Source organism: Propithecus coquereli, unplaced genomic scaffold (assembly GCF_000956105.1).
Source record: "Propithecus coquereli isolate 6110/MARCELLA unplaced genomic scaffold, Pcoq_1.0 Scaffold244, whole genome shotgun sequence".
Classification (NCBI taxonomy): domain Eukaryota; kingdom Metazoa; phylum Chordata; class Mammalia; order Primates; family Indriidae; genus Propithecus; species Propithecus coquereli.
In genome coordinates, this window is record NW_012147997.1 from 571,577 (window position 1) to 594,006 (window position 22,430).

A 22,430-nucleotide genomic window follows, 5' to 3' on the forward strand; every position below is an offset into this window, starting at 1 on the left:
TTTTTTTTGAAATACTTTTTAAATGTTAATGAAAATGACTTGAAGGGGTTAAATACTGGGTGAATAACAGGGCTGTACAAGTGTGTGGAATGGATAAATAGTTCTTGTTGGTTTAGGTATGAAGGTCCTGGGGGAAGATGGAAGCTTTGAGAGGCCACCTCTTATTAACCAACACTCTCCTTGTTGCCACTGTGTTACTATTACCATAAACCAGGCTTACCACAGACAGACAGACATATACAGACACACATGCCCACACACATGCACACACAGGCTTTGTCTTACTAGTACAGCTTCTGTCCTTGAAGTCACATGCACATGATCTCATTTAATCTCACAGCAATGCTGTGCAAAAGCTTTTACTGTTTCATTTTAAGGGTGAGGAAAGAGACTGCAGAAGGATGAGTAATTCTGAGTTGTCATGGCTCCTTCCATTTTCCCAGGAAAGCATTCATTCCGCTTTATATTTCCTTGTATATCTTGGCTAGAAACTCCGAGTGTAGGGATATAATACATCTTGCCTATCACAGCATCTCTGGTGTCTCGCATAGACCTTTCCATTGTTGGTACCCCATCCAAGTTTATTAAATTAGAGAACGTAAAGTCATGCAGATATAATAATAATAGCTGACACTTCTTAAATTCTTACAATGTATCAAGTACTATTCTAATCACTTTATATAGATACATTAACATAGTTAATTCTCATGTCCCAATGGGGTAGGTACAATTATTAATAGTATACTCATTTACTGATGAGGAAACTAGAGCATAGATAAGTTATATAATTTCCCCAAGGTCGCATAGCCAGTAAGAAGTGGTTCAGAATTTAAACTCAGGCAGCCTGACCTCAATCCCAAGCTTTGTTCATTTAGTCTGTCTGATTTGATTTATAATTCGATTTATTTATTGAAGTGAGTGTATTACCAATAAGATGGAAACCATAAATTTTTAAAAATTTTTTCTTTTGCATGTGAAAGTCTGGAGGAAGTATGGGAACGATTATGATAGATATTATATCACTCTCAAAAGTCCTCTTCGGGACTGCGATTATTCTCTTGAATAAATCACTCATGGGAGATAAGTAATTGAAAGAGCCTCTGCTTTTCACCTCGTGTCCTGTGTGGGCTCTGGGGCTCACCTTTTCTCCTACATTTCCCAGCTCCCTTGCAGTTACGTGGGGCCATGCAGCTAGTGCTGGCAATGAAATGTAAGCAGAAGTGACAAGCGTTACTTGTAGGCTGCGGCAGTGAAAAGCCCATTTATAGTTCTCCAGTCCCTCTTCCCCTGCAGTGGTGACTGAGGTGGTCGTGTATGCTGTGCCGGTCATCAGCCTGGTAACCGAGCATAGTGTGGAGCAGAACACCCACACCTCCCAGATGAACCACACTGGGCATGCAGCACCAGCAAGAGAGAATCTTTCTTGCGCAACGTCACAGAAGTTTTAGGGTTAGTTTTACTTAGTATAACTTAGCCTATTCTGATTAACACAGCCAGCTGCCCATACCTGCAGGTTCTGTATCCACAGATTTGACTAACCCAGGATAAAAAATATTTGGGAAAATGTAACAATTCAATGATAAAAAATAATACGTATTTCAAAAACAATGGTATAACAACTATTTACATAGTATCATGCATATGGTAATAGGTATTATAAGTAATCCAGAGATGATTTAAAGTGTAACAGGAGGATGTGTGTAGGTTATATGCAAATACTATATCATTTTATATACAGAACTTGAGTGTCTGTGGATTTTAATATCCACGGGGGTCCTGGAACCAATTCCCCATGAATACTAAAGGACAACTATATACCCCATATCTATCCAACATCACTACATCTTCTATTAATATTATTGGTTAATTTCTATACATTGGATCAAGGCTTTATATTCTTGCTTTTCAGTCTTCATTCTTAAAAAATCTATCTTTTAAGATAGGAGATGATGCTAACTAGACTCGGGCCACATTGCTTATATTACTGCTTGTTTCCGCTTATGTCACACTGCTCATGTCATTGCTTATTTAGAGCCACCGTCAAGCTTGAAAGCCACATTGACTAATGTAATTGGTTATAAAAAACAAACCAAAGCAAAGCAAAACAAAAACAACCATGATCCTGGTTGTCTAGGCTGTTAGTTCTAGCTCCAATGGCTACTATCTGGGGCAAGTCAAACTTTCAGAGCCTCCGTTTCCTTATCTATAAAATTCCGGGGTTTAACTAGATGATCTCTCAAGTATATTTTAGCTCTGATATGTTATAAATCTAGCCATATTCTGAACATCCAGAAGTGGGAGACAAATTGTCATTTTAAAGTTGCCAATCAGGATTGGTGGTTCAGAATTCAACTTTGGATGAAGGCTACTCTTCTGTTGGGCCTTCTGGTTATTATGCGAAGTCAAGTCTAAATCCTATTCCGGAATAGAAAGGTTGAGACCACAAAGAGCTAATCTGCTCTGCAAAATAATGTAAAATTTGTGTTTTTTAAATGTGGTAATGGGGAAGGCAGGCAGGCAAAGATGTGTAGGGAAGGTGGGATAATTGAGGGAGAAGAGGGAATGGGCAAGGAAGAGTTCGGAGGAAAAGAAGCTTGTTTCTTCTGGAATCGAAAGACTGGGCTATAGGCAGTCCCAGTGTGGTAGACGGGCTGTCCCCAAATGTTGGTGGAAGGAGAGAAAGCCAGAGGGATTCCCCAGGGAGGGAAAGGTCTATCACTCCAGGAACTATCCTTGTCACTTAAAGCGTGGTCCATGGACCAATAGCACTGGCATCACCTGGGAGCTTGTGAGAAATGCAGACTCTCAGGCCCCACCCCAAATCTACTGAATTAGAATCAGCAGAATTCTAGTGCACATGCACATGTGATGAGCATTGCTCTTCTCATTGAAAGTCTCCCCTTTCTGCTCTATAGCTCCTTGCTTTTCCAGGGGAATTTAATAAATCTTACTGCAGGTCCTCCACGTGTCACATGGAAACTAAGAGAAGGTGGATGTCAGTGTTCAGGCTTGGAGGGGAGACAATGGAGACCTAGAGAATCAGTTTAGAGATGGAACCTCCAGGTGTGGCGCATCAGGAGTGAGTTGGCAGGTGGAAGGGGCAGCAACTACCAGGCTGCATTTGTGGGGCATATGGGATTTCCCAGACATCCCTGCAAATACTAAGCTGGGGAACCACATTAAACATTGCTAAATCCCGTAGTTGCATAGGGAGGCTTACACTGCATATTAAGGGCAAGCATGATTCCCGAAGGTAGGAGAACTGGGGTACATAGGCCACAGCATTGATTCAAAAGATGCCTGAAAATCTTACTGTCGTTACTAAAGTTGCATAATTTTTTAAAGCTGAAGTATAGGGAAAATTTGGCTTTGTAACATTACTTTTAATATTGTAATGCTTGTCATACGGGCATTTTAGTGACCTCTTCATTCTTTATCCCTTGGTAAACAAATATCCCTTATTCACTCCGGCAAGGGAAGGGGTAAAAGTGATTTTAAAAGGTGTCTTTTTTTTTAAAATAAAGATAAAACATACGTTAAGCCTGATTCTTGCTGATTCTTGAAGGCTGCTGATTTTTATTTTTTTTAGCAGCATTAAAAAAATAGTCATCTTTTTTTGTATCCAGGATTTCTATAATTTCTTTAGGTAGTCCTATTTGAATATAAACGATTCTACAGGGTTTTCCTCACTACTAAAAGAACTAAGTTTTAAAAGAAACTGGTCACATTTATATTGAATAGTCGCTTGGGAAGACACTTTGATCTTACAAGAAATAAGAATGAAAAATAACTTCAGAAAGTATGCTGAGAGCAGTTATTTAAGCAGATAGATAAATGTTTCCAATTTTTTGGATAAATTAGTACCAGTCTTTTGATATTATATATTGATTTTATTATTGATTTTAGTTATAGTATTTAGTTATAACAGGGCAGCTTAGTGATTTTAAACCTTGGGTTCTAGAATCAGCCCACTTAAGTATATTTATTAGCTGTGTGACCTTGGGCAAGTTACTTAACCTTCCTGTGCCTCACTTTCTTCATCTGAAAAATGGGGGTGATAATAGCCTAAATCATGGAAATCTTTTAATAGATTAAATGAATAAATTACATGTAAAGGACTTAGTGCCTGGCATAGCTTAGACCTGCTTAAAGATCTGATCTATCACTCATCATGACAGGGTCAACCGACGTACATGGAATTGGGGCTGATTTGAAAAAATATTTTAATCCAACTTTTTGGATATTCTTCCTCTGCCCTCAGAGCTAAAATACTTACAGGTTCTCCTTTTTGTCCTTTAGTACCAACAGACCCTGGAAATCCTGGCAGTCCAGTTTCACCCTTTCAAGAAAAAGCAAAGAGAGGAGGTTAGAGGAGCACTGCTATGGCTGTCAGATGCGGAGCGAGTGCTTGTTCTCCTCCTAACCACGGCATTTGTCTACCAGCATCCAAGAGACAACTCTGAATTCTGAATCTCGTTAGGCTACACGCATCATAATATGTTTTTCAGCACTTCACAATGCTTTTATGTCTTCGAGAAATCCATAATATTTCACTATGATATTTAAAATTAATGTGAAACAGAGTGAGTTAGTTTTCAAGGAAAGAACATCCAGAGAAGAAAAAAATTATAATTTTGTTCTGGCATGCCAAAAAATATAAATTTTTGTGATCCCAAAGACATCAGATTATTTAACTCAGACAATAATCTAGACTCATTTCATTTCAGACACTTCTTTCTTTCTTTTTTTAGGTGGGGGGAGTCATAGTCATGTGGAGAAATAGGAGTCTGTCCGCTGTTTCCAGCATTTACATTGCTGTTTAGATGATCCGCTGCGGACAAAGGAGGCATTCTTGTAGATGTGGAGACAGTGGCAGCTTAGAAATATCTAAGATGCTCTAGTCAAAAATCTTGAAGAAGGATTTGTATGTGACATACAAAGAGTATTTTCAGAAAAATACAATTTGAGAGAGAAATCTTGTGGAAAGGACTTATATCACTAATCGGATTTCAGAGAGTCCCAGCATTGTGTTTCCTTTTAGTGTTTACCAAGATCCCTGAATAACCACGTAATTCTTAAATTAAACGTAGCCATCAGAATATAGATAATGCTGATTTTTTTCCCCAACCACAGGAGTGTTTTTTCAAGATGATGTTTGCCATTATATTTTAGGGTATATATCTTTCTTGCCTATCTGTCCATTTTTTTACTTTGAGAAAAATAAATACAGAAAACATAAAGAAAGTAGAATACACCAAATCTTCATGTACCAGGCACCCGAAATAAACGTATTTACAGTCAAAGAAGAAATCCCCTCCAATTTCCGCTCTATTCCTACTCCAGAGGGAGCCATTCTCATGAATTTAGCATTTATCTTTTCAGTCCTTATTTTTGTACTTTTACTGCATATGTGGAATCATAAACAAGATGTTATTTTGAACATTTAAAGCAAATTCCATAAATAGTTTTATTTCGTATATAATATTCTGTGACTTGCTTTTTCACTCTGTGTTGTTTTTAATATGCAACCCTATTGATATGTGATCTAGATCATTCATTGTAACCACTAGGTAGCATTCTGACCATTGATGTACCAGGGCTTAGCCCAGCCCCGCTGATAGGCACTTGGGTTGTATCCAGCTTTTCTCCTTTATAAACAGTGCTGCAATGAACATCTTGAATCCTATCCCTCGGTGTGCATGTGCCTATCTGTTTATTTTGAAGCCTCAAACAACAGTCTACCCCAAAGTGCTTCAAGTACAAATTTATTACAGTCCTAACATCTTTGTCTTATTTCTACATTTCTATCCTAATCCATATCTAGTGATTCTGTGTGATGGATAGACAAGATCGTGTTTTTCTTAATCGATCTTCTAGATTTGTGGAATGTTTGGTAAGTTTAATCTTGATTTTATTAAATTTTTAAAACCTCATGTGATATTGTAAAGTATATATTTGATATTCATCCCAATTTTTGGCATATAATGCCTAAAACTCTTGGAATCTCCAAAGTGAAAAGAGTGTCTTTTTGTATGCTAATGAGTTGACTGGTGGCTGGGGGCCCTTAGGTGGTCTCAAGATGGGGCTGGTTAAAAGAAAGACCCAGGCTGGATTAGAAGGTTGGGACTTTTCAGCCCCAGCCCCCAACCTCTGGGAAGGAGAGAGGGGCTGAAGGTTAAGTTGATTACCAATGACCAATGATTTTCTCAATCATGTTTACATGGTGAATCTTCCATAAAAACCCAAAAGGACTGGGTTTGGAATGGTTCCAGAGAGCTGAACACATGGAGGTTCCTGGAGGGTGGTGCACCCAGAGAGGGCATGGAAGCTCTGCACCCCTTCCTCTATACCTCGCCCTATGCATCTTTTCCTTTGTATCCTTTGTAATATCCTTTACAATAAATGGGTAGACATATTTACCTGAGTTTTGTGAGCTGCTCCAGCAATTCATTCAAAGCCAAGGATGGGGTCGTGGGAACCCCAATTTATAGCAGGTTGTCAGAAGCACAGGTAAAGCAACCTGGAGCTTATGATTGGCATTTAAAGTGGGGGGGCAGTCTTGTGGGACTAAGCCATCAACCTGTGGGACCTGGTGCTATCTCCAGGCAGACAGTGTCAGAGTTGAGTTGAATTAGAGGACACCCAGCTGGTGTCTGTTGCAGAATTGCTTGCTCGCTTGGTGTGTGGGGAAAAACTCCCATGCATTTGGTCACAGAAGTATTTTGTGTTGTGAGAGTAGATAGTAGGAAAAATTGTTTTCTGTTCACCTCAGTACTAATTTTTTATATTATCAGGCTTTTAGCCATTAATATTAAGGCTCTGGGAGAGCCAAGGAACCAAATGGATAAGAAGCCAATTTACAGACTTGTCAGGGTGCGTATTCTAGAATAGCGTTTCCCAAAGTTCAGTCATCCATACACCAAGTGCATAATTTTTGCTATGTCCACATACCACCTATATATTCATAGCTTATTTCTTTCTCTAAATTCACTCATATTCTAATTTTAAATTAATAGTAATCTAAATTTAAATTTAAATTAATTACAGGTGATGTGCACCTGTAATCCCAGCTCCCCAGGAGACTGAGGCAAAAGGATTGCTTGAGCTCCAGCCTGGGCAGCATAGTGAAATCTCCTCACCCAAAAAATTTAAATATATTTATTAGGTCCTTTGAAGTAGTAGCCATGAAATTTAAATTGAGTGTGCTGGATATTTGGCTTCTTTCCCTAATATAGAGTGAAATACATAAATGTTGCCTTTTCTAGTATCTAAACATCTAGTGTGTCATCAGTTTTATACTCGCCACACTGCAGGAAAAGCCATTTTGTTCCCCTGCAGATAGTAAATTATATTCAAAATGAGGAGAGGGAAAAGTCGGTGAATACATTTAAAGGACCAATTTTTGTTGGTTTGACAAGAGGAAATAATCAATTGGCCTTACATAAACACTGAGGTGTACAGAGTTACCTTACTGTTATCCATCCAGTAGGTGCTAAAGTCCCCGGTGCATAGATGTGAAGGAAAAATATGCCTACCAATTAGACTCACCCAATAAAATAAAAGTAGAAAGCAGGGAAGGGGTCTAGAAATTGCTTATAAAAATCACGTTTGCCTAATATCAAAGGTGGAGGGAAGGAGAATGTACGTGGAGAAATAAGAGTAATTACATTCATAGCTGCTATACATTTGAATTGATGTAAATAGGTCTCCATTGAAATATAGAGGAAGGACCCAATGGTTGTGGTCCATCTCTCTGCATGGTCCTTGGGTGACATTGAGCTTGGAAGAGATCTTAGGGACCATTTCCCTCACATAAAAATCTGCAAACAAAAGCATTTTATACCTGAATCTTAGACACATATGGGGTTGTTTTTTGTATTTAAAATGGATGTTCAGTGATTTATTGCTGCAGATATGAGTTGAAAGACAAGTGATGAATTTATTGAGTGTCAGGAAAGGCTGTCCTTCAGTTTGACACTTTCAGTGCTATTTGAAAGGCCTGGTGCATTGAGACTCCATCTCCCCGCCCCCCCACCTCCCACCGACAGTCTGCCCCAAAGACACCTGCTATTTTCACAGGAATCCTTGGATATTCTGCCACCTTGTTCCACTGTCTTTATAAGGCAGCAGATCTCCTCAAGCAACTTGAAAATACATTATCCCTCCACCACATCCCGTTGGTCCCAGGCAAGCTACAGATCTGGGCTCATCCTTGCCATTTACTGTTTATAGCAAGTCATGTTCCTTGGTAGTTCTTGTATCTTAGTATTCTTGATACAGGATGTGGCTGATAAACCAGAAGTGATTTGTATGTATATTCCAGTGCTGTTTGTGCTTGTTCTGAAGCTTCATTGTAATGTTCAGTTCCAAATGGTAGGCTGTTTTTGTAATTCTATTTTGCTACTCAGTGCATTGAGAAGTGGCAGATTATACAGCAATTATAAATCATTTATGTGTTTAATTATACTTCTGGTTAAATCTTTTGTTCTACAGCACACATCGAGTCCCTTCTGTGTCAAAATTATGGTGGGAGATGCAAACATGAGTAAGACCAGGTGTGAAGAATGGTAACAATTAATACCAAACAGTGCCAAAGGAGACCTCGTGAGAGGAAAGAAAGTTTGAGGTGGGTAAATGGAAAAGACCACATTTAGTGAGGCGTAGTATGTGTCAGGTATTGTGCTTTTGAGTAAGTTCATATCATTTGATTTTAATCCTCCTATCAATTCTTTGTGTAGATACAATTATGCCCACGGTACAAGTGAGGAAACTGATGCTTAGAGAAATGAAGTGGCTTCTCCAAGCTGACCTAGCTGATAATACCACACTCTTCATTTTGTCCCAAAGCCCATGTTCTTTCTACCACTCAGTGGTTCTCAACCCTGAATGCATGTTAGAATCATCTGAAACACTTTTAAATAATAGAGATCTAGTCCCTGTCCCCAAGTCAGAGTCTCTATGGATGGGACCTGAGCACAGGTATTTTCTAAAAGCTCTCCAGGTAATTCCAATGTGCAGCCAGAACTAATGGGGTCCACCACGGGCGCAAGCAAAGGTTTGTGAGAGCAGCTTGAAGGAGCTTTAAATTTTCACCGTGGTGACCCATGAACAACGTTATAATTTTAAAAGCTAATGCATTTATTGGATTCAGATACTAAGTGGATGTGTATAGGTAGAGTTGATTTCACTCTTCCAGCAACTGCTGTGCTCATGTCAAGTTTATTTTATGCATTATTTATTGGCAGAGTCTTTCCCCTGTTAATTATAATTTTTAAAAATCCTTTCATATGTACATTTAGATCAGGTACTCCATCAGGTTTCTTGTAGACTCTTCTAGGTTATTTATTTGGGTGAGAGGAGGGAACAGTGATGCCACAGGCTTTTTCTAATTCCACTTAAGATTCTGAAGCAATTAGAAAAGATTTTGAGCAATAGAAAAGGCCCTTAGGGTTTGAAATACACCTGTTTTACAGAATCAAATTTCTCATCAGTGAGGTCTTAAGAATTCCTAAGTAACATGTGTTTCCTAATGAACATAGCAAAACAGAAGCCAGCTGTTTTGTTTCAAGAAATGAATCATCATTTAAATTCTTTAAAAGTGTCACATCTCTCTTCTTTGCTCAGCTGTCCTGCGTGACAAGCTTTGTGGCTTTCTTTTTCCTTTTTTTTCTCTCCTTAGCCTGCATGTGTCCAGTGGTAATTGCTTAAAATGTAATGTGTTTGCTATGGTGGCGTATGGTGTCTGTAAGCTATTGGGTTACAGGAAATAATGCTAATGTACTAGCAGTAGAATCTAAGACACGTAAATGACTTATCATTGCTGGATAATCAATTTTTGGATGTCTTTCTCAGAACGTCGAGGTTTTATTTATTTATTTATTTTGCAGAAAATTTCATGTTCGATCATCAATTTATAAGAAGCTCCTAGTTTCTTTTGAGACTATCTTTTAGCAGTATTTTCTGGTGACGGATGTATGATTTTTTGAATAGATCAATTGCACTGATTTATAAGGCATGGAAGTCATATTTTCTTGGATTCATGTCAAAATATCCTGCCCTCAATCAAGAGAAATTTTACTGGGTGAATGAATGAAGGCAGCACCCACAGGCCACCTTCCCTCAAAGTATTTTCAAACCTACTCATTTCTGTCTGTAGATTTAATGTGCGTTGGTTTTTTTTCTTCCTCTGACAATGACACATTCACACTGAATCCAAGGTCATTACAATTTCAGAATCAAACAGAAGTGAAACACCTTTTTGAGAAGGCAAATGAATCTGTCATCTTCACAGCTAATGTAATTAAACCTGTGAATGGTAACAATGAGAATGCAATGGAAATTCATCAGGTGTTTTAATTTAAAAACTTTTGAAATCATTATTTGGTTAAACCACTACATTATACAACTCCACCAAAAAAGGCTCCCATGACAGCTTGTGTTTTGGTACCTAAGAAGGCACAAAATAGTGAGCCTGAGACATTTTGCCAAGGGGGTCTTTACACTGTTTTTGCCAACATCGCAATCCACGAAACACTTAATTATAAAGCAAATCTGTGCCCTAATTTTATTTATCTTATTAGAGCTACTTCTCCGTGATATGTTCCCTTCCTTGTAGCCAATTGCTACTCAGCAGTCCTCACTGGGGAGCTGCCTCTGTAGCCAGTTCTCGTGCCCCGTCAGGATGCAGGTGGGGCTCCCACCCACTGCAGGCTCAACAGACTCCTGGGGACAGAACCCAACTGCCACAGTGGGACTGCCCTTGACGTGCGAACGTGTAGATCAGTACAAAACACTGCACCCTTTTATTCACTTCAAAAAACTGATTACCTTTTCTCCTTTCGGACCACCAGCTCCGTATTCACCATTTCCCTAGGTAAAGATAAAACAAATAAAAATACAACGACAACAAAAAAGTCTGCTTGTCTTTAATGCATTCAATCTTTAACAAAGTAAGTAGTTGGATGACAGTACTATAACAGCTTTTTGTGGATACTAGGTCACTTTTGCATGTATCTTTGTCTTTCTCATCTTTTGTTAAATATTCCAGTTACATATTTTATTAAATAACTCCAACTTTGGAGACCACATCTGTCTTTGTGACTTCCCCAGGAAATCGCTTCTGGAGAAACATAATACCTCTGGGGACAAATTGTTGCACTCCACATCCACATTTGGCAACCTCAGTTGGCCTCTCCATATATCTGAGCTTCTCTGGTCTCTTGCTCTTCCTAGTCTCAAATCTCCTTTATTGTTCTCAGACTACTAAGTTGAACTTCACTTTCCCTGGGCAGATGACCTTGCCTGTTACTAAATTGAAAAAATACAAGTTCTCAGGGCACCGCTTCAAATTCCTACCACTCAACCTACAAACCCATGTGCATGCTCTCTTAGCTCTAGTTGATGAACTGTCCCTCCATGAGTTCTCTGAATCCCATGCCCTCTGTCTTCTGAGGAGGTTTTCCTTATTAATGTTATCTATTGCCATTAGGTGAAATTGGTCAATTTGGAAAAATTAAGCAAAATGTAGCTAAAATTGACCAATTTCGTTAACAATTTTCTTTCTCTCTCTGTCTGCCTACCTACCTATTCTACCTTCTTCAAACTTAACACAAACAAATCATGCAGTTACCTGGGCACAATTTTCCCTCAAGCTACTCTCTTTTCTCCCTTTTCTGGACAATTTTCTCAAAAGGTAATTTTAATGCTTTCTGTGTCCACGGACTAACACAGGCTTAAAGCTTCCCTCGGCTGGAATAAACTTTAGACACACTTGTTCTTGACTCCAGGCCCTGACCTCCCTTTTCTGGGATCATTTACTTTAGAAAACCTGTATTTGTAAATTCTTTCTCTACCCCTTTGAGATGTAAATCTTTTTAAAAGCCTCTTGTTAGTTTTATGAACCAGGAATGTCTTTCTCCAGGACCTGGGAGCCATCCCGTTAAAATGTAAACATTAAGAAAGATAAAGCCCCTATGTCCCGGGCTCTACCAGAGCCTAACTTCAGCCTGTACCACTTGGTAAACTTCTTCCTGTCACAAAGATACAAGAAAGTTTACTTTTCCTTTGAGTAAAGCCAATTAGCAAACACAAATAGGTTGTGTTCTCTGTCTCACTTCAATACTTAATTCTCTTGCCCTTTGTTTCAGTGGAGTTGAGTTCAGAATGAGTCTGGCCTCTCTCTTCTGCTGGAATAGTCTTTGAATAATGTCTTCCTTGCCTGTTTAACTTTGTCAGGTGCGATTTTTGCTTCGACACCACATATTCATCTTCCATGTGCTTCTAAGCTCACAGCGATTTGGCACTGGCCCCAACCACTCCAATGATTTGGCTCTCTGATATTATTAATGATATCTTTGTTGCTTAGTCTAATGGACTCTTCATTAATTGACCTCTTGGCTACACTTGCCACTGTATGATACCTCACTCTCTTGGTTTCTCCTATCTCTCCGACCTCTCTTCTTCCTTCCTCATTTAACTGTCAAAGATTCGCTGCCTTGGGACTCTGTCCAAGCTCTCTTCTTTTGTGACTCAACACTTTCTCCCAGGCACTCTTATCTACACTTCTGGCTTAGGTAATATTTACACAAAGACAGGCAAATTTATATATTCAGCATACACCTCCCCTCTGAGGTGTAGACCCATATATTTTATTTTCTACTTGATATATTCTCTTGTAAATTCTAGGATCAATTCATATTCAACAAGTTCAAAACAGAAATTAAAAAAACACAACAAATACACACATATATGAGAGCAAAAAAATATGAGAGTTACATTATACTGTTAAGATTGTTTAGTCAAAGAGTGGGAGAATGAAAATTTCTTCCTAATGCATCTCTTCAGTTTGTCTTCTTAAAATGAGCAGTAATTCCATTTTGCAATTGAAAAAAATCAGTGAAAGAAAGAAAACCTGAACTCCTCCTCCTCCTTTCAGAGAACTCTTCCTCTTTCAGTTGGGGGGCATTCTTAACACCACTCCCCTCCCTGGTCCTCATGCACAGTCGGTCTTTCAGTCTGGTTGACTCAAGCCCCCCAGATCTCCTGTGTGCTACTTGCCTGTACCCCAGGCAGGCCACCATCATGTCTTGCCAGGATTGTTGCAGTGGCTCCCTAACTGACCTTCTACTCTTGCTCCCCCGACACATACATTCTCTACATTGAGTTGGAGAGATACCTTTAAAAGATATCCTGATCTCCATCCTTCAAAATCTTAACAAGCCATCAAATTGCCACATGACCTGGACTCATTTCCCTCTAGAGCATCATCTTGGGCACTCTTTTCCCTCCAAAGTTCCAGTTATAATGGTCTTCTCTCAGCTCCTCAAATCAACCGAGATCCTTCCCATCTAATCCTCCAGATCACCACTCTTTGTCCTCACATCTTGTCTGGCCAGCAACTAGTCATTTCTCAGGTCTCAACTATTATATTATAAAATGCCATTCATGGAAGCCTCCCCCAGGTATCCCAGACAGGTTCTCATCTCATACCTTCTCATTGGACACTGTATTTTTCCTTCATAATACTAAAATTTTTATTTTCGTGTTTGTTTTAAAAAATTTTGTATCCCTTGCACTAAAATTTAAGCTCCACAATGACCTGGAATTGAGTTCCCCATGCCTAGCATAGTATCTAATATATAGGAAGCATTCAATAAATATTTGTTAAGTGAACAAGCCAATAATTCTAGTTCATGTGATTTTCCAATTAAAGTTGTTTTTCTGATCAAAAATACATGTGTTGGTAGAAAAACAAAGAGGTACAGAAACACTTAAACAACAAAAATATTCAGAGGCACCCACTCAGATCGCTATTACCATAGTTTGATATTTTAAATGTGCCTTCCATGTTATTAGTGCTATTCCAATAAGAATAATTAGTTTATAAATGATGTTATTATTGGTCTTGTGATAGATATCCTCTCATTTTTCAAGTTAACTTTGTTCCATGATATCTAAATTGAAAATAAAAATTGTGTTTTCAAAAATGCTCAGTTATAAATTATTATAACAAACAATATTGAAAATGAATTATGAAACTAAGACACATACATACATACATAAAGAATCAGTAGTTACAAAATGGTGGGTTGCTTGGATGCAACCCGTACAGAAACATAAATTTTAGAGATTTCCTGAAAACACTAGTTATTTGGGCGTGATGTCAACCAGTGTGCACAGAGCATCACATCTCTTCCTGGCTGTGCTTATGCTAGGACATTTTGGGGAAAGCTGGAACATGCTTTGGTCTATGATGTGACCTGCCCAGAAATGGTTTTTGTTTTGGGAGGCTACATGCTCTTGGATTACAGAGCAGAAGAGTACCTAAAGTATCTCTGGTGCAAGCATATTCCAGTGAAGCCCACCTCACCTCTCAACAACATAGAAAGTGTCAGAGTTTCTGTGGTTGGAAGAAGAAATGCCTGCACAGCACCAAGGCATACTGTTCTATCAACATATGCTATTGTTCTAACATCTTGATTTTCTGGAGGCTTTCACATCCAGAAAAATAACAGGGCCATTTATTGCCTATCGGAGCACCATATGTTTGCTTCACTCAGTAGCTAGGCCAGGAAATCCATCTAATTAAGGACCCTCAGTGGCCACTGGTGATGTTCTCCACTCCTGGGCCAATAATACTTGAGGCAGATTCGAACCTGAAATTCAGTAGCATTTAGTCATGGATATGTGAGAGTCTCCTCCTTACTTTCTTCAAGCTAATGACACCAGAAAATTACCTGGCTTTACAGAAATAATAAGAGATTTGTGTTTCTGGAACAGTAGTTCTGTCTCAGATGCTATTCTAATTTTAATAGGTTATTTCATACCTTGATACCACATTAAGGGTTCTTGTAAGCCTTCCAAGTACATAATAGTTGTACAATTTTGAATGTGTTTATTCTCACAGTGATGTGGTCAGGGTTGTGGTCTGTGTGTGGGGTGCTAATCTGCATGCCCATCTCAAGAATTTTGAGATGTCAGCATTTATCCTTTGATTTCTGTGAGATGTGGTGAATGAAACTTTGAAATCTGTAGCCAGGGAAGTGAAAAGACTCGAGCTACTCTACTTGTCTTGGAGCTGGTATTCTCTGGAAGAAAGGAATGTACCTGGACATGTATGGAGTGAACCATAGGAGACAGCTATTCTTACAGGCCCTGAAAGTAAAACATCAGCAATCCTATGGTACAATTAATAAAAGAAACCAAGGACATGAACTCCCTCCCGGGATATGGGTCATTAAAAATCTCCCAGTTCAACCTTTAGGGAATATGCTGTAATTTCCTAGTACATGAGGGGACATAAAATTCAGAAAAACCAAGTTATTTTTTATGGGTTGAATTGTGTATCCCCCAAGCCCATTAATATGTAGAGGTCCTAACCCCCAGTATTTCAGAATGTGAATTTATTTGGCAAGAGAGTCATTGAATGTGTAATTAGTTAAGAGGAAGGCTTACTGGAGTAGGGTAGGCTCCTAATCCAATATGACTGTGTCCTTATAAAAAGGGAAATTTGACACAGAGACACACATACACACATACAAGGAGAACACTATGTGAAGATGATCCACCAGCTACCCATGACCCAGGAGCTACCCATAGCTGAGAGGGAAGCCTGGAACACATCCCTCGCTGGTGCCTTCAGAGAGAGCACGACCCTGCCCACACCTCCATCCTGACTTCCGGCCTCCGGAACTGTGAGACAACAGATTTCTGCTGTTTATGCCACTCAGTTTATGATACTTTGTTGTGTAGCCCCAGCAAGTTAAAACATAATATGTGGCCTAAGAAGTCTGTGCTCCCTTTAAAATAAGACCTACGGCTGGCTCAAGGTCCAACTTTTCAGCTACTTGCAAACACACAAACAAAAAACCAAAAACATTTCACCAGCTTCAAATGTGGTAGGTTATGAAAGGGAGGGAAAGGACCCAGGAAAATCTTGGAGCTCTCTAATAAAACCAAGATCCAAAAGTCCATATATCTCTGCCTAATTCCACAATGTTCCCCAAAGCCAGTGGATCCTGGGGCGCAGCGGGGGAGAGAGGTGAAGTTAGGACTCAGAGTTCATTTCTAACTCTTCCGGGCCCAGAAGGGTTATCTCTAGCGTCTTCAAGGAAGCCTTCACTCTATGTGCTATTGTTGGGTTTAACTCACTGCTTGGAAAGACCTTGAATATTTGATTTTGGATAAAGGTTTTCTGTCCTTTTTGGTCTGTGGATATTAAAGTGAAGTTATGATTTAATACGTGAAAGGAAAAAATAGATTATTTTGCTAGCAAATTGGTTTTTTTGGATCAACAATTTGGAGAAATGAACACTAGAATTGGTTGCTGGGAGGCACAGCATCAATCTCCAACAGCTGAGATCGAGTGTGGTGATGTAAGATAGCACAACTATGCATTTTCAGTGTGGATTTTTAAAAACAGTATCAAATGTAAAATTCACCAGTACTTGGCCTCCACAGATAACACTTTTTTTCCCATCTAGAGTGTAGTCAGGGACTGTGGATCTGATGCTTCAGAAGTTGACAGAGCCTATCAAATTTTTATTAAAACCCCCAGAGCTGGAAACAATGAAGAACAGTTTGATGGATCATGAACAGATTTTCCTTAAGGGGAAGAATATGCTCAGCATTGTTGCTTCTTTGCAAACAATCTCGTAGAATGGGAGCAGCTGTTTTGCAAGTTATTTTTGGACGGAGAGGGAAATCTACCTTTTATTCCTTGCATCCCCAAGTGAGCATGCATAAATACACATAAACACACATGTAATTTTTCCTATCTCATTACTTACTCTGCCTCTCTCTTCCTCACTTCCTTTTCTTCTTCCCCATTTCCTTTTTAATTTGTGTTGTGAGGGAAGAGAGTTTCTTATACCTGAGCTTCTCTCTCCGGGTGATATAAGGAAAAATGTAGGGGAAAAGACCAATTCCTGTGTGGAAGCACAAGGGCAAGTAAGGATGCCCGAGATGAGAGACTGGACCATGGTCTCTTTTAGTTTGGAATGGGGAGGGGAAATGTATGAGTATTCTGCTCCTCATCCTCCCAGGGGTAGCTGCTTCAGCAGAATCTGGGCTGCATGACCCTCGGAGCTGCTGTGTGCTGAAGAGCTGAGGTCCAGGGCTCCAGCTCAGACACCACATAAATCAATGCCAATTTAAAAGGGAAGATTATTTTAACCTTGGAGTGTCACTTTATATGTCTTAATACATGGTCCATTATTTAATCTCCAGGAAAGTTTCACTCAGGCCCCTCTTCTCTCTGTGCTCATTTGCTACTGCCAGGCCATCGGGCATGCAACAAATTGCAAAATGAAAAAGCCTCAGCATCAAAACAGATGAGGGTGGATGGGGAGGACACTGCCAAGTGAAAACATGCATCTTGCTCATCGCAGCACATTTGGCCTTTTCCTTTGTGAAGCTGAGGGTGAGGAGGAAGTGATTACAAGACAGAAACATCGGTCAGTGTGGGTGCTGGGAAGGTGGGTCCCGCCTCCTCCATCCATCCTGGTGGGACCTCAGTGTAAGAGCTCTAACTACACTCAGAAGGAAACAGAATAAACTGTTTGGTAAGTTATCTTCCATTCATTCCCAGATGGACCGAAAGTCTCTGATGCTAAATGGTCATAGTGCATCATTTGGGATAAAAGCTATGGTCTCTCTTCTTTATCCAGTCTTGCTCCAGCTCTCAAGTCACATTTAGAGCACATGTGGACTAAACACCCAGGAGCTTCAATTCTGTAATGGCAATAACGATAGCTGGAGTTCTTTTGGGTGGGTTAATAGCTAAGTTCAAAGTACTGGCTTTCTATTAGCAAGACTCCACTTGGCTGCTCTGGTCGGCCCCATTTTTTTTCTTTTTAAAAATATAACCTTAAAGTTTAACAATTTACATTCTCAACTTTAGATTGTAAAATATAAATGCTTCATATTTCTTCATTTAAGGGCAAACTGACTCATCAGCAAGATAAACTATATAGAGAAGTAGTGTTGGGAGACCTGTAAAGATGTGAGCTTTAAAAGTTTTGCAAGGGTAGCAAATACTTAAGTAGCTGAGTAGCAACTTGGTAATTTTTATACCAAGGGTGATAGTAATATTGCATGTTCTTTAAGTTTTTCTAGCTGACACTGTGACATCAAAGCCAGCTTATTCTCATTATTTTGAAGCATTTATGATAAATCCTATTTTATAACAGCAGGTGTCATTACAATGATTAAACTTAGATATAGTTCAGCTTACTTTTTTTCACTTGTATTAAGCCCTAATGTTTTGAACAAGCTAGTATATATCTATTAAAGAAATGTTTAATAAAGAATCATAAAATATATCCTAGATATTCTTCCTAATATAATACTCCCTGGAAAATCTAAATAAATGAGAGAATTTTAAGTGTAACGAACTTTCCACATGTTTGATTTTAAATGTATCAGCCACAAATTATCTAGGTCTCTTTATGTTGCCCTTACTCTGATGAAAGGAGAATTGGGATCTTTTAATTAATTAGCTCATCATTTGACATTGTTTTGAGCACTTTCTATCTTCAAGGTCTGTGCTGGCACAGAGTGTCCCTTTGAGATTTCTAAACACAGAGGACCAAGAGTAGTCACAGGAATTTATAGGAAGGGAAAGCAAGAACATAGAAAAATGTAATGGGAAATTTCTTCAGTGTTTTCTGTTGTGCGAGGTGTCAATGATGAGCTATTATGTATATCAGACCCTAATTAATGGACAGAATGCCTCGCATGAAGTGAGCAGACCCCAAATATTTGTTGTTGAATGATGAATCAGTCAATGATATCATCTAGATCTTCCAGTCAGTCTTACTTGATTACTAACACCCATTCTCATCCTGTCGTGCTTCCTTGTAGAATTGGGATCAAAACTGTCTTGCCTTTTGTCACTCAGATATTTCCATCTCAGCATTCCACATATCCCAATTGTGATGAAAAAACCCTGGCGAAGTTAAAAGTGCTCCTCACCAAGGTGGGGGACTCCCATTCTTGACTTTTGGTATGTAAACATTTGCTTGAGATTTTGGTTCAGTACTTCTTTGTTTTGATAAGAAATCTATCACTTGTTGTGCTACCCAGAACTTCAACATAGCAAATAATCTCTATCCTCAGAGAAGGATGACATATAACATCAATGGTGAACCACAATTTTTTGCATTAGCAAACTTTGAACTAAATTTTTAATTTTATTTATAAAGATAAAACCCTGGCATCGTAATAAGACGCTAAGTAAAAATTTTTTATTTTTGGAAACGTATCTTTCTGTATGGCAAGATGTTTAAGTATATGTGATCATATATCAAAGTCTGAGCAGTTAGGAATTAATAAGTTTATTTTTTTTCAAAAATACAATCACACAAAATCTCTATGTATTATAAGTTGTGAATAAAAGAAGCCATACCTTGTTATAATATCCACCAAGACTCTGTTGTATTCCTTGCATTCCAGGAGGTCCCTGTATTATAAACAAATCAAAGACAAACATGTAAACATTTATCAAAACGATGTGTATTTAAATAATATATTTAAAAACTCTTGAAATCATATAGTTAAGAAAAAAGAAGACTCTGTTTAGTCAAATATTCGAATAAAGAATTACATGGACATTAATGTATCATCAGGTTTCTAAAGGTATTTCTAGGTTAAATCCTGCATAAATCCAAGAGAGGTCCTAAGTGGTACGATGTAGCATTTTGCTAGAAGGTCAACCATCAGCATATTCTTTATTAGATGGAATTGTGCCCATAAGACCCTTCCAGGGAAGAGGTTGTAGCTTCAGTTTATTTTTGGCACTTCTCACAGGGCTTTTATCAACATATTATAGAAATGTATGCCCCCACATGTTATTAACTTAGAAAATATGGACAAATTTTTTTTTTCTATTGTTTTACTCTTTTGAGTAAATGTATGAAAATGGGCTGCACATTCTGCTATAAAACCTCAGATTTAAAACATTTAAATATTGGTCATCTTTAGTTGACTTGGGAATATTTACTTAGCAGTATGCTGAGCTTGGGGTGGATAGGAGAGAAATAAAGACATCAGTCTGTTCCTAAAGCTTCTAGAAGGAGAGGAAGAGAAGGGTGGAGGAGAGAAAATGTTATGGAGGCAAAGTTCATAACACTTTACCTTGGAAGATAAGACACAGAAAGAGGATGATTGAGCAAATCAAACAGCACCATTGCACAAAGATTATTTTTCAAAAAGGGAATGAAAGCTTTGCAAAGTAAAGAAAAATTTGAAGGACCAATCTCTAGCTGCACTCACTGATACAGGTAGCACATTAGTTATATAAAAAGATTAATGTTGGTTAACATTTATGCCAGGTGTTTCTCATGAATGGCTTGTGACTGAGGACATCTTCTAATAGGAAGCCTTTGCACTGTGCAACTAAACATAAAGGGCACAAGCTGTGGTGATGGATGCCCGGAAGCAGGTTGGTATAATTCTTGAGAAAATAATGGGCCTCTTGAGTAATGGAGCTGACTGTGATTGGAAAGACAGACGATGCTGTTGCCTTGCTGAAATAAAAACAGAGCCAACGTCAGAATTCTCATGGCATTATATGCTTATGTTCTTTTTCCATTAGCCAGTTTTTGTAAAATATTCTAGGTCAGTCAGATAAAGTAATGAGAAAAGCAAGCACTGAAGTTGGGGGAGTTGTTGCACAAAGTTTCAAGCCAAGAACATGCAAGTTAAGAACCCCTTCTTGAAACTCAGGTGGTGTGAGCTTCTACACATATTGATTCTTCTGCAAACATATAATGAAGCAAGGAAGAGGTTTATACACCATACGTAGTAGCATCAACAGGTAGCTTAGAGGTATATGCATAGCAGGCATTCAGTGAATCTGTGTTGATAAGGCCAAATAGATCATAGAATAGTGATGGGGTGGGTAAATTTAGCTTAATACACATTAATTCACTTAAAAGGGAGAGTAGTAGTTATCTGGCCCCCAAATATAATAGAACAATCTCAAATAGAGTAGCAGAATCAATCAAATAATAATAGCAAACATTTATGTAGTGCTTACTGTGTGCCAGGCAGTATAGCAGGAGTTAACTAATTTAATCTCTACCATGACACTGTGAGGAATGTTCCATAATTATTTCTGATTCAAAGATAAAGAAAATGAGGGTTGGAAATTGTTTACTGGCCCAAGGTCATACCACTGGCAAGTCACAGGCCTAATATTTAACATCAGCATTGGGCCCAAAGTCAGCCCTCATCTACTCTACTCTACTTTCTTAATTTAAAGGCAGACTGTCAGCCTAATATCACCTTTACGGTAATTTTTTTTTATCATGGTGATATATGTGTGCCTGAGAGAATGCTAGGTGATCACTCTTACATGTTCTACTCACCTTACTGAAATTGAAAATAAAAATCAACAAAACTTGTACTTAGCCCTTCTGATGAGCATTGCACTGTGCTTGGTATTGGAGGGGAGGAGATAAACACTCTGCTTTTAGATGTAGCCCTATTAGGTAGTCACCAAAGGCCCCTCCAACTTCTCTTTGCATCTGCCATCTATCTTCATATGTGCTCTCAACCCACGACATGAAGATTATGCCTGATTATTCCAAAACATGTCTCTCAATACACCAGTCCACCGCTGTACTCAAAATGCATCCTATCTTTGTCTATAGAGGTCAGGAGAGTAGGTGGTTAAGGCCTTCAGGAGGAGCTGTGGGAGGTAGTAAGGAAAAGAAACAGGAAAGCAAAGAGTGTGGTAGGAGTTGCATGACACAGAACAGGTAGTGGTATGGCTGAGGATAGTAAAAATAATAGAATGGTGATACTTTTTAAAGAATTGGTGAGAATTGAGTATGACCCTTTACGGACTGGTTGTCTGCCCATAGAAGATAGCTGCATTCCATAAACACAGTATATATTCCTCTTCCAGGATGCCGATTCTATTATTGTGCTTACCACTGGGGCTTGGGTGAGAGAATATGGGTGGCTCAGTGCAGCTGCTCCCTCTAAAAATAAAGGCAAGAGCACAACTCACTAAAAAGAGCCATGAGCCAATAGAAAATTTGAACAATATTATTCAGATATCTACAAGATTAATAAACTCAAAAACGTTGCTTCTACATTTTCATATATTCTGTTGTTGCCATTAAATGTCATATCCACAAAGTAGTGCTCCAAATGGGTTCGATCTGAAGTTTTAGGCCCTACTACTTAATCACATGATGAGCACTTAAGACGACATTTTCTTTCTCACTCTTTTAGTCACTGGGATACTTTGGGTACTACAGATTCCGAGTTTATTTTTTATTTTATTTTATTTTACTTTTTTGAGACAGAGTCTCACTCTGTTGCCTGGGCTAGAGTGCCATGGCATGAAGGGCACTTAAGACAGAATTAACCTCCCCCCAAGTTCAGAATTTCTTTATTCTGCTTGATCTAAGCTTTTAAGT

The 22,430-nt window shown here is 38.7% G+C and overlaps 1 protein-coding gene across 1 annotated transcript in view; it reads right to left on the reverse strand.

Moving 5' to 3' along the window:
* COL19A1 (collagen, type XIX, alpha 1) overlaps positions 1–22,430 on the reverse strand; it is a 383,175-nt gene that overhangs the window by 69,467 nt on the left and 291,278 nt on the right. Inside the window, exons 18-20 of the mRNA XM_012646513.1 lie at positions 19,406–19,459; positions 10,828–10,869; positions 4,277–4,339 (exon numbers count right to left, since the gene is read on the reverse strand). Of these exons, the coding sequence (XP_012501967.1) occupies positions 4,277–4,339; positions 10,828–10,869; positions 19,406–19,459 (159 nt within the window). The remainder of the gene's footprint in view (positions 1–4,276; positions 4,340–10,827; positions 10,870–19,405; positions 19,460–22,430) is intronic.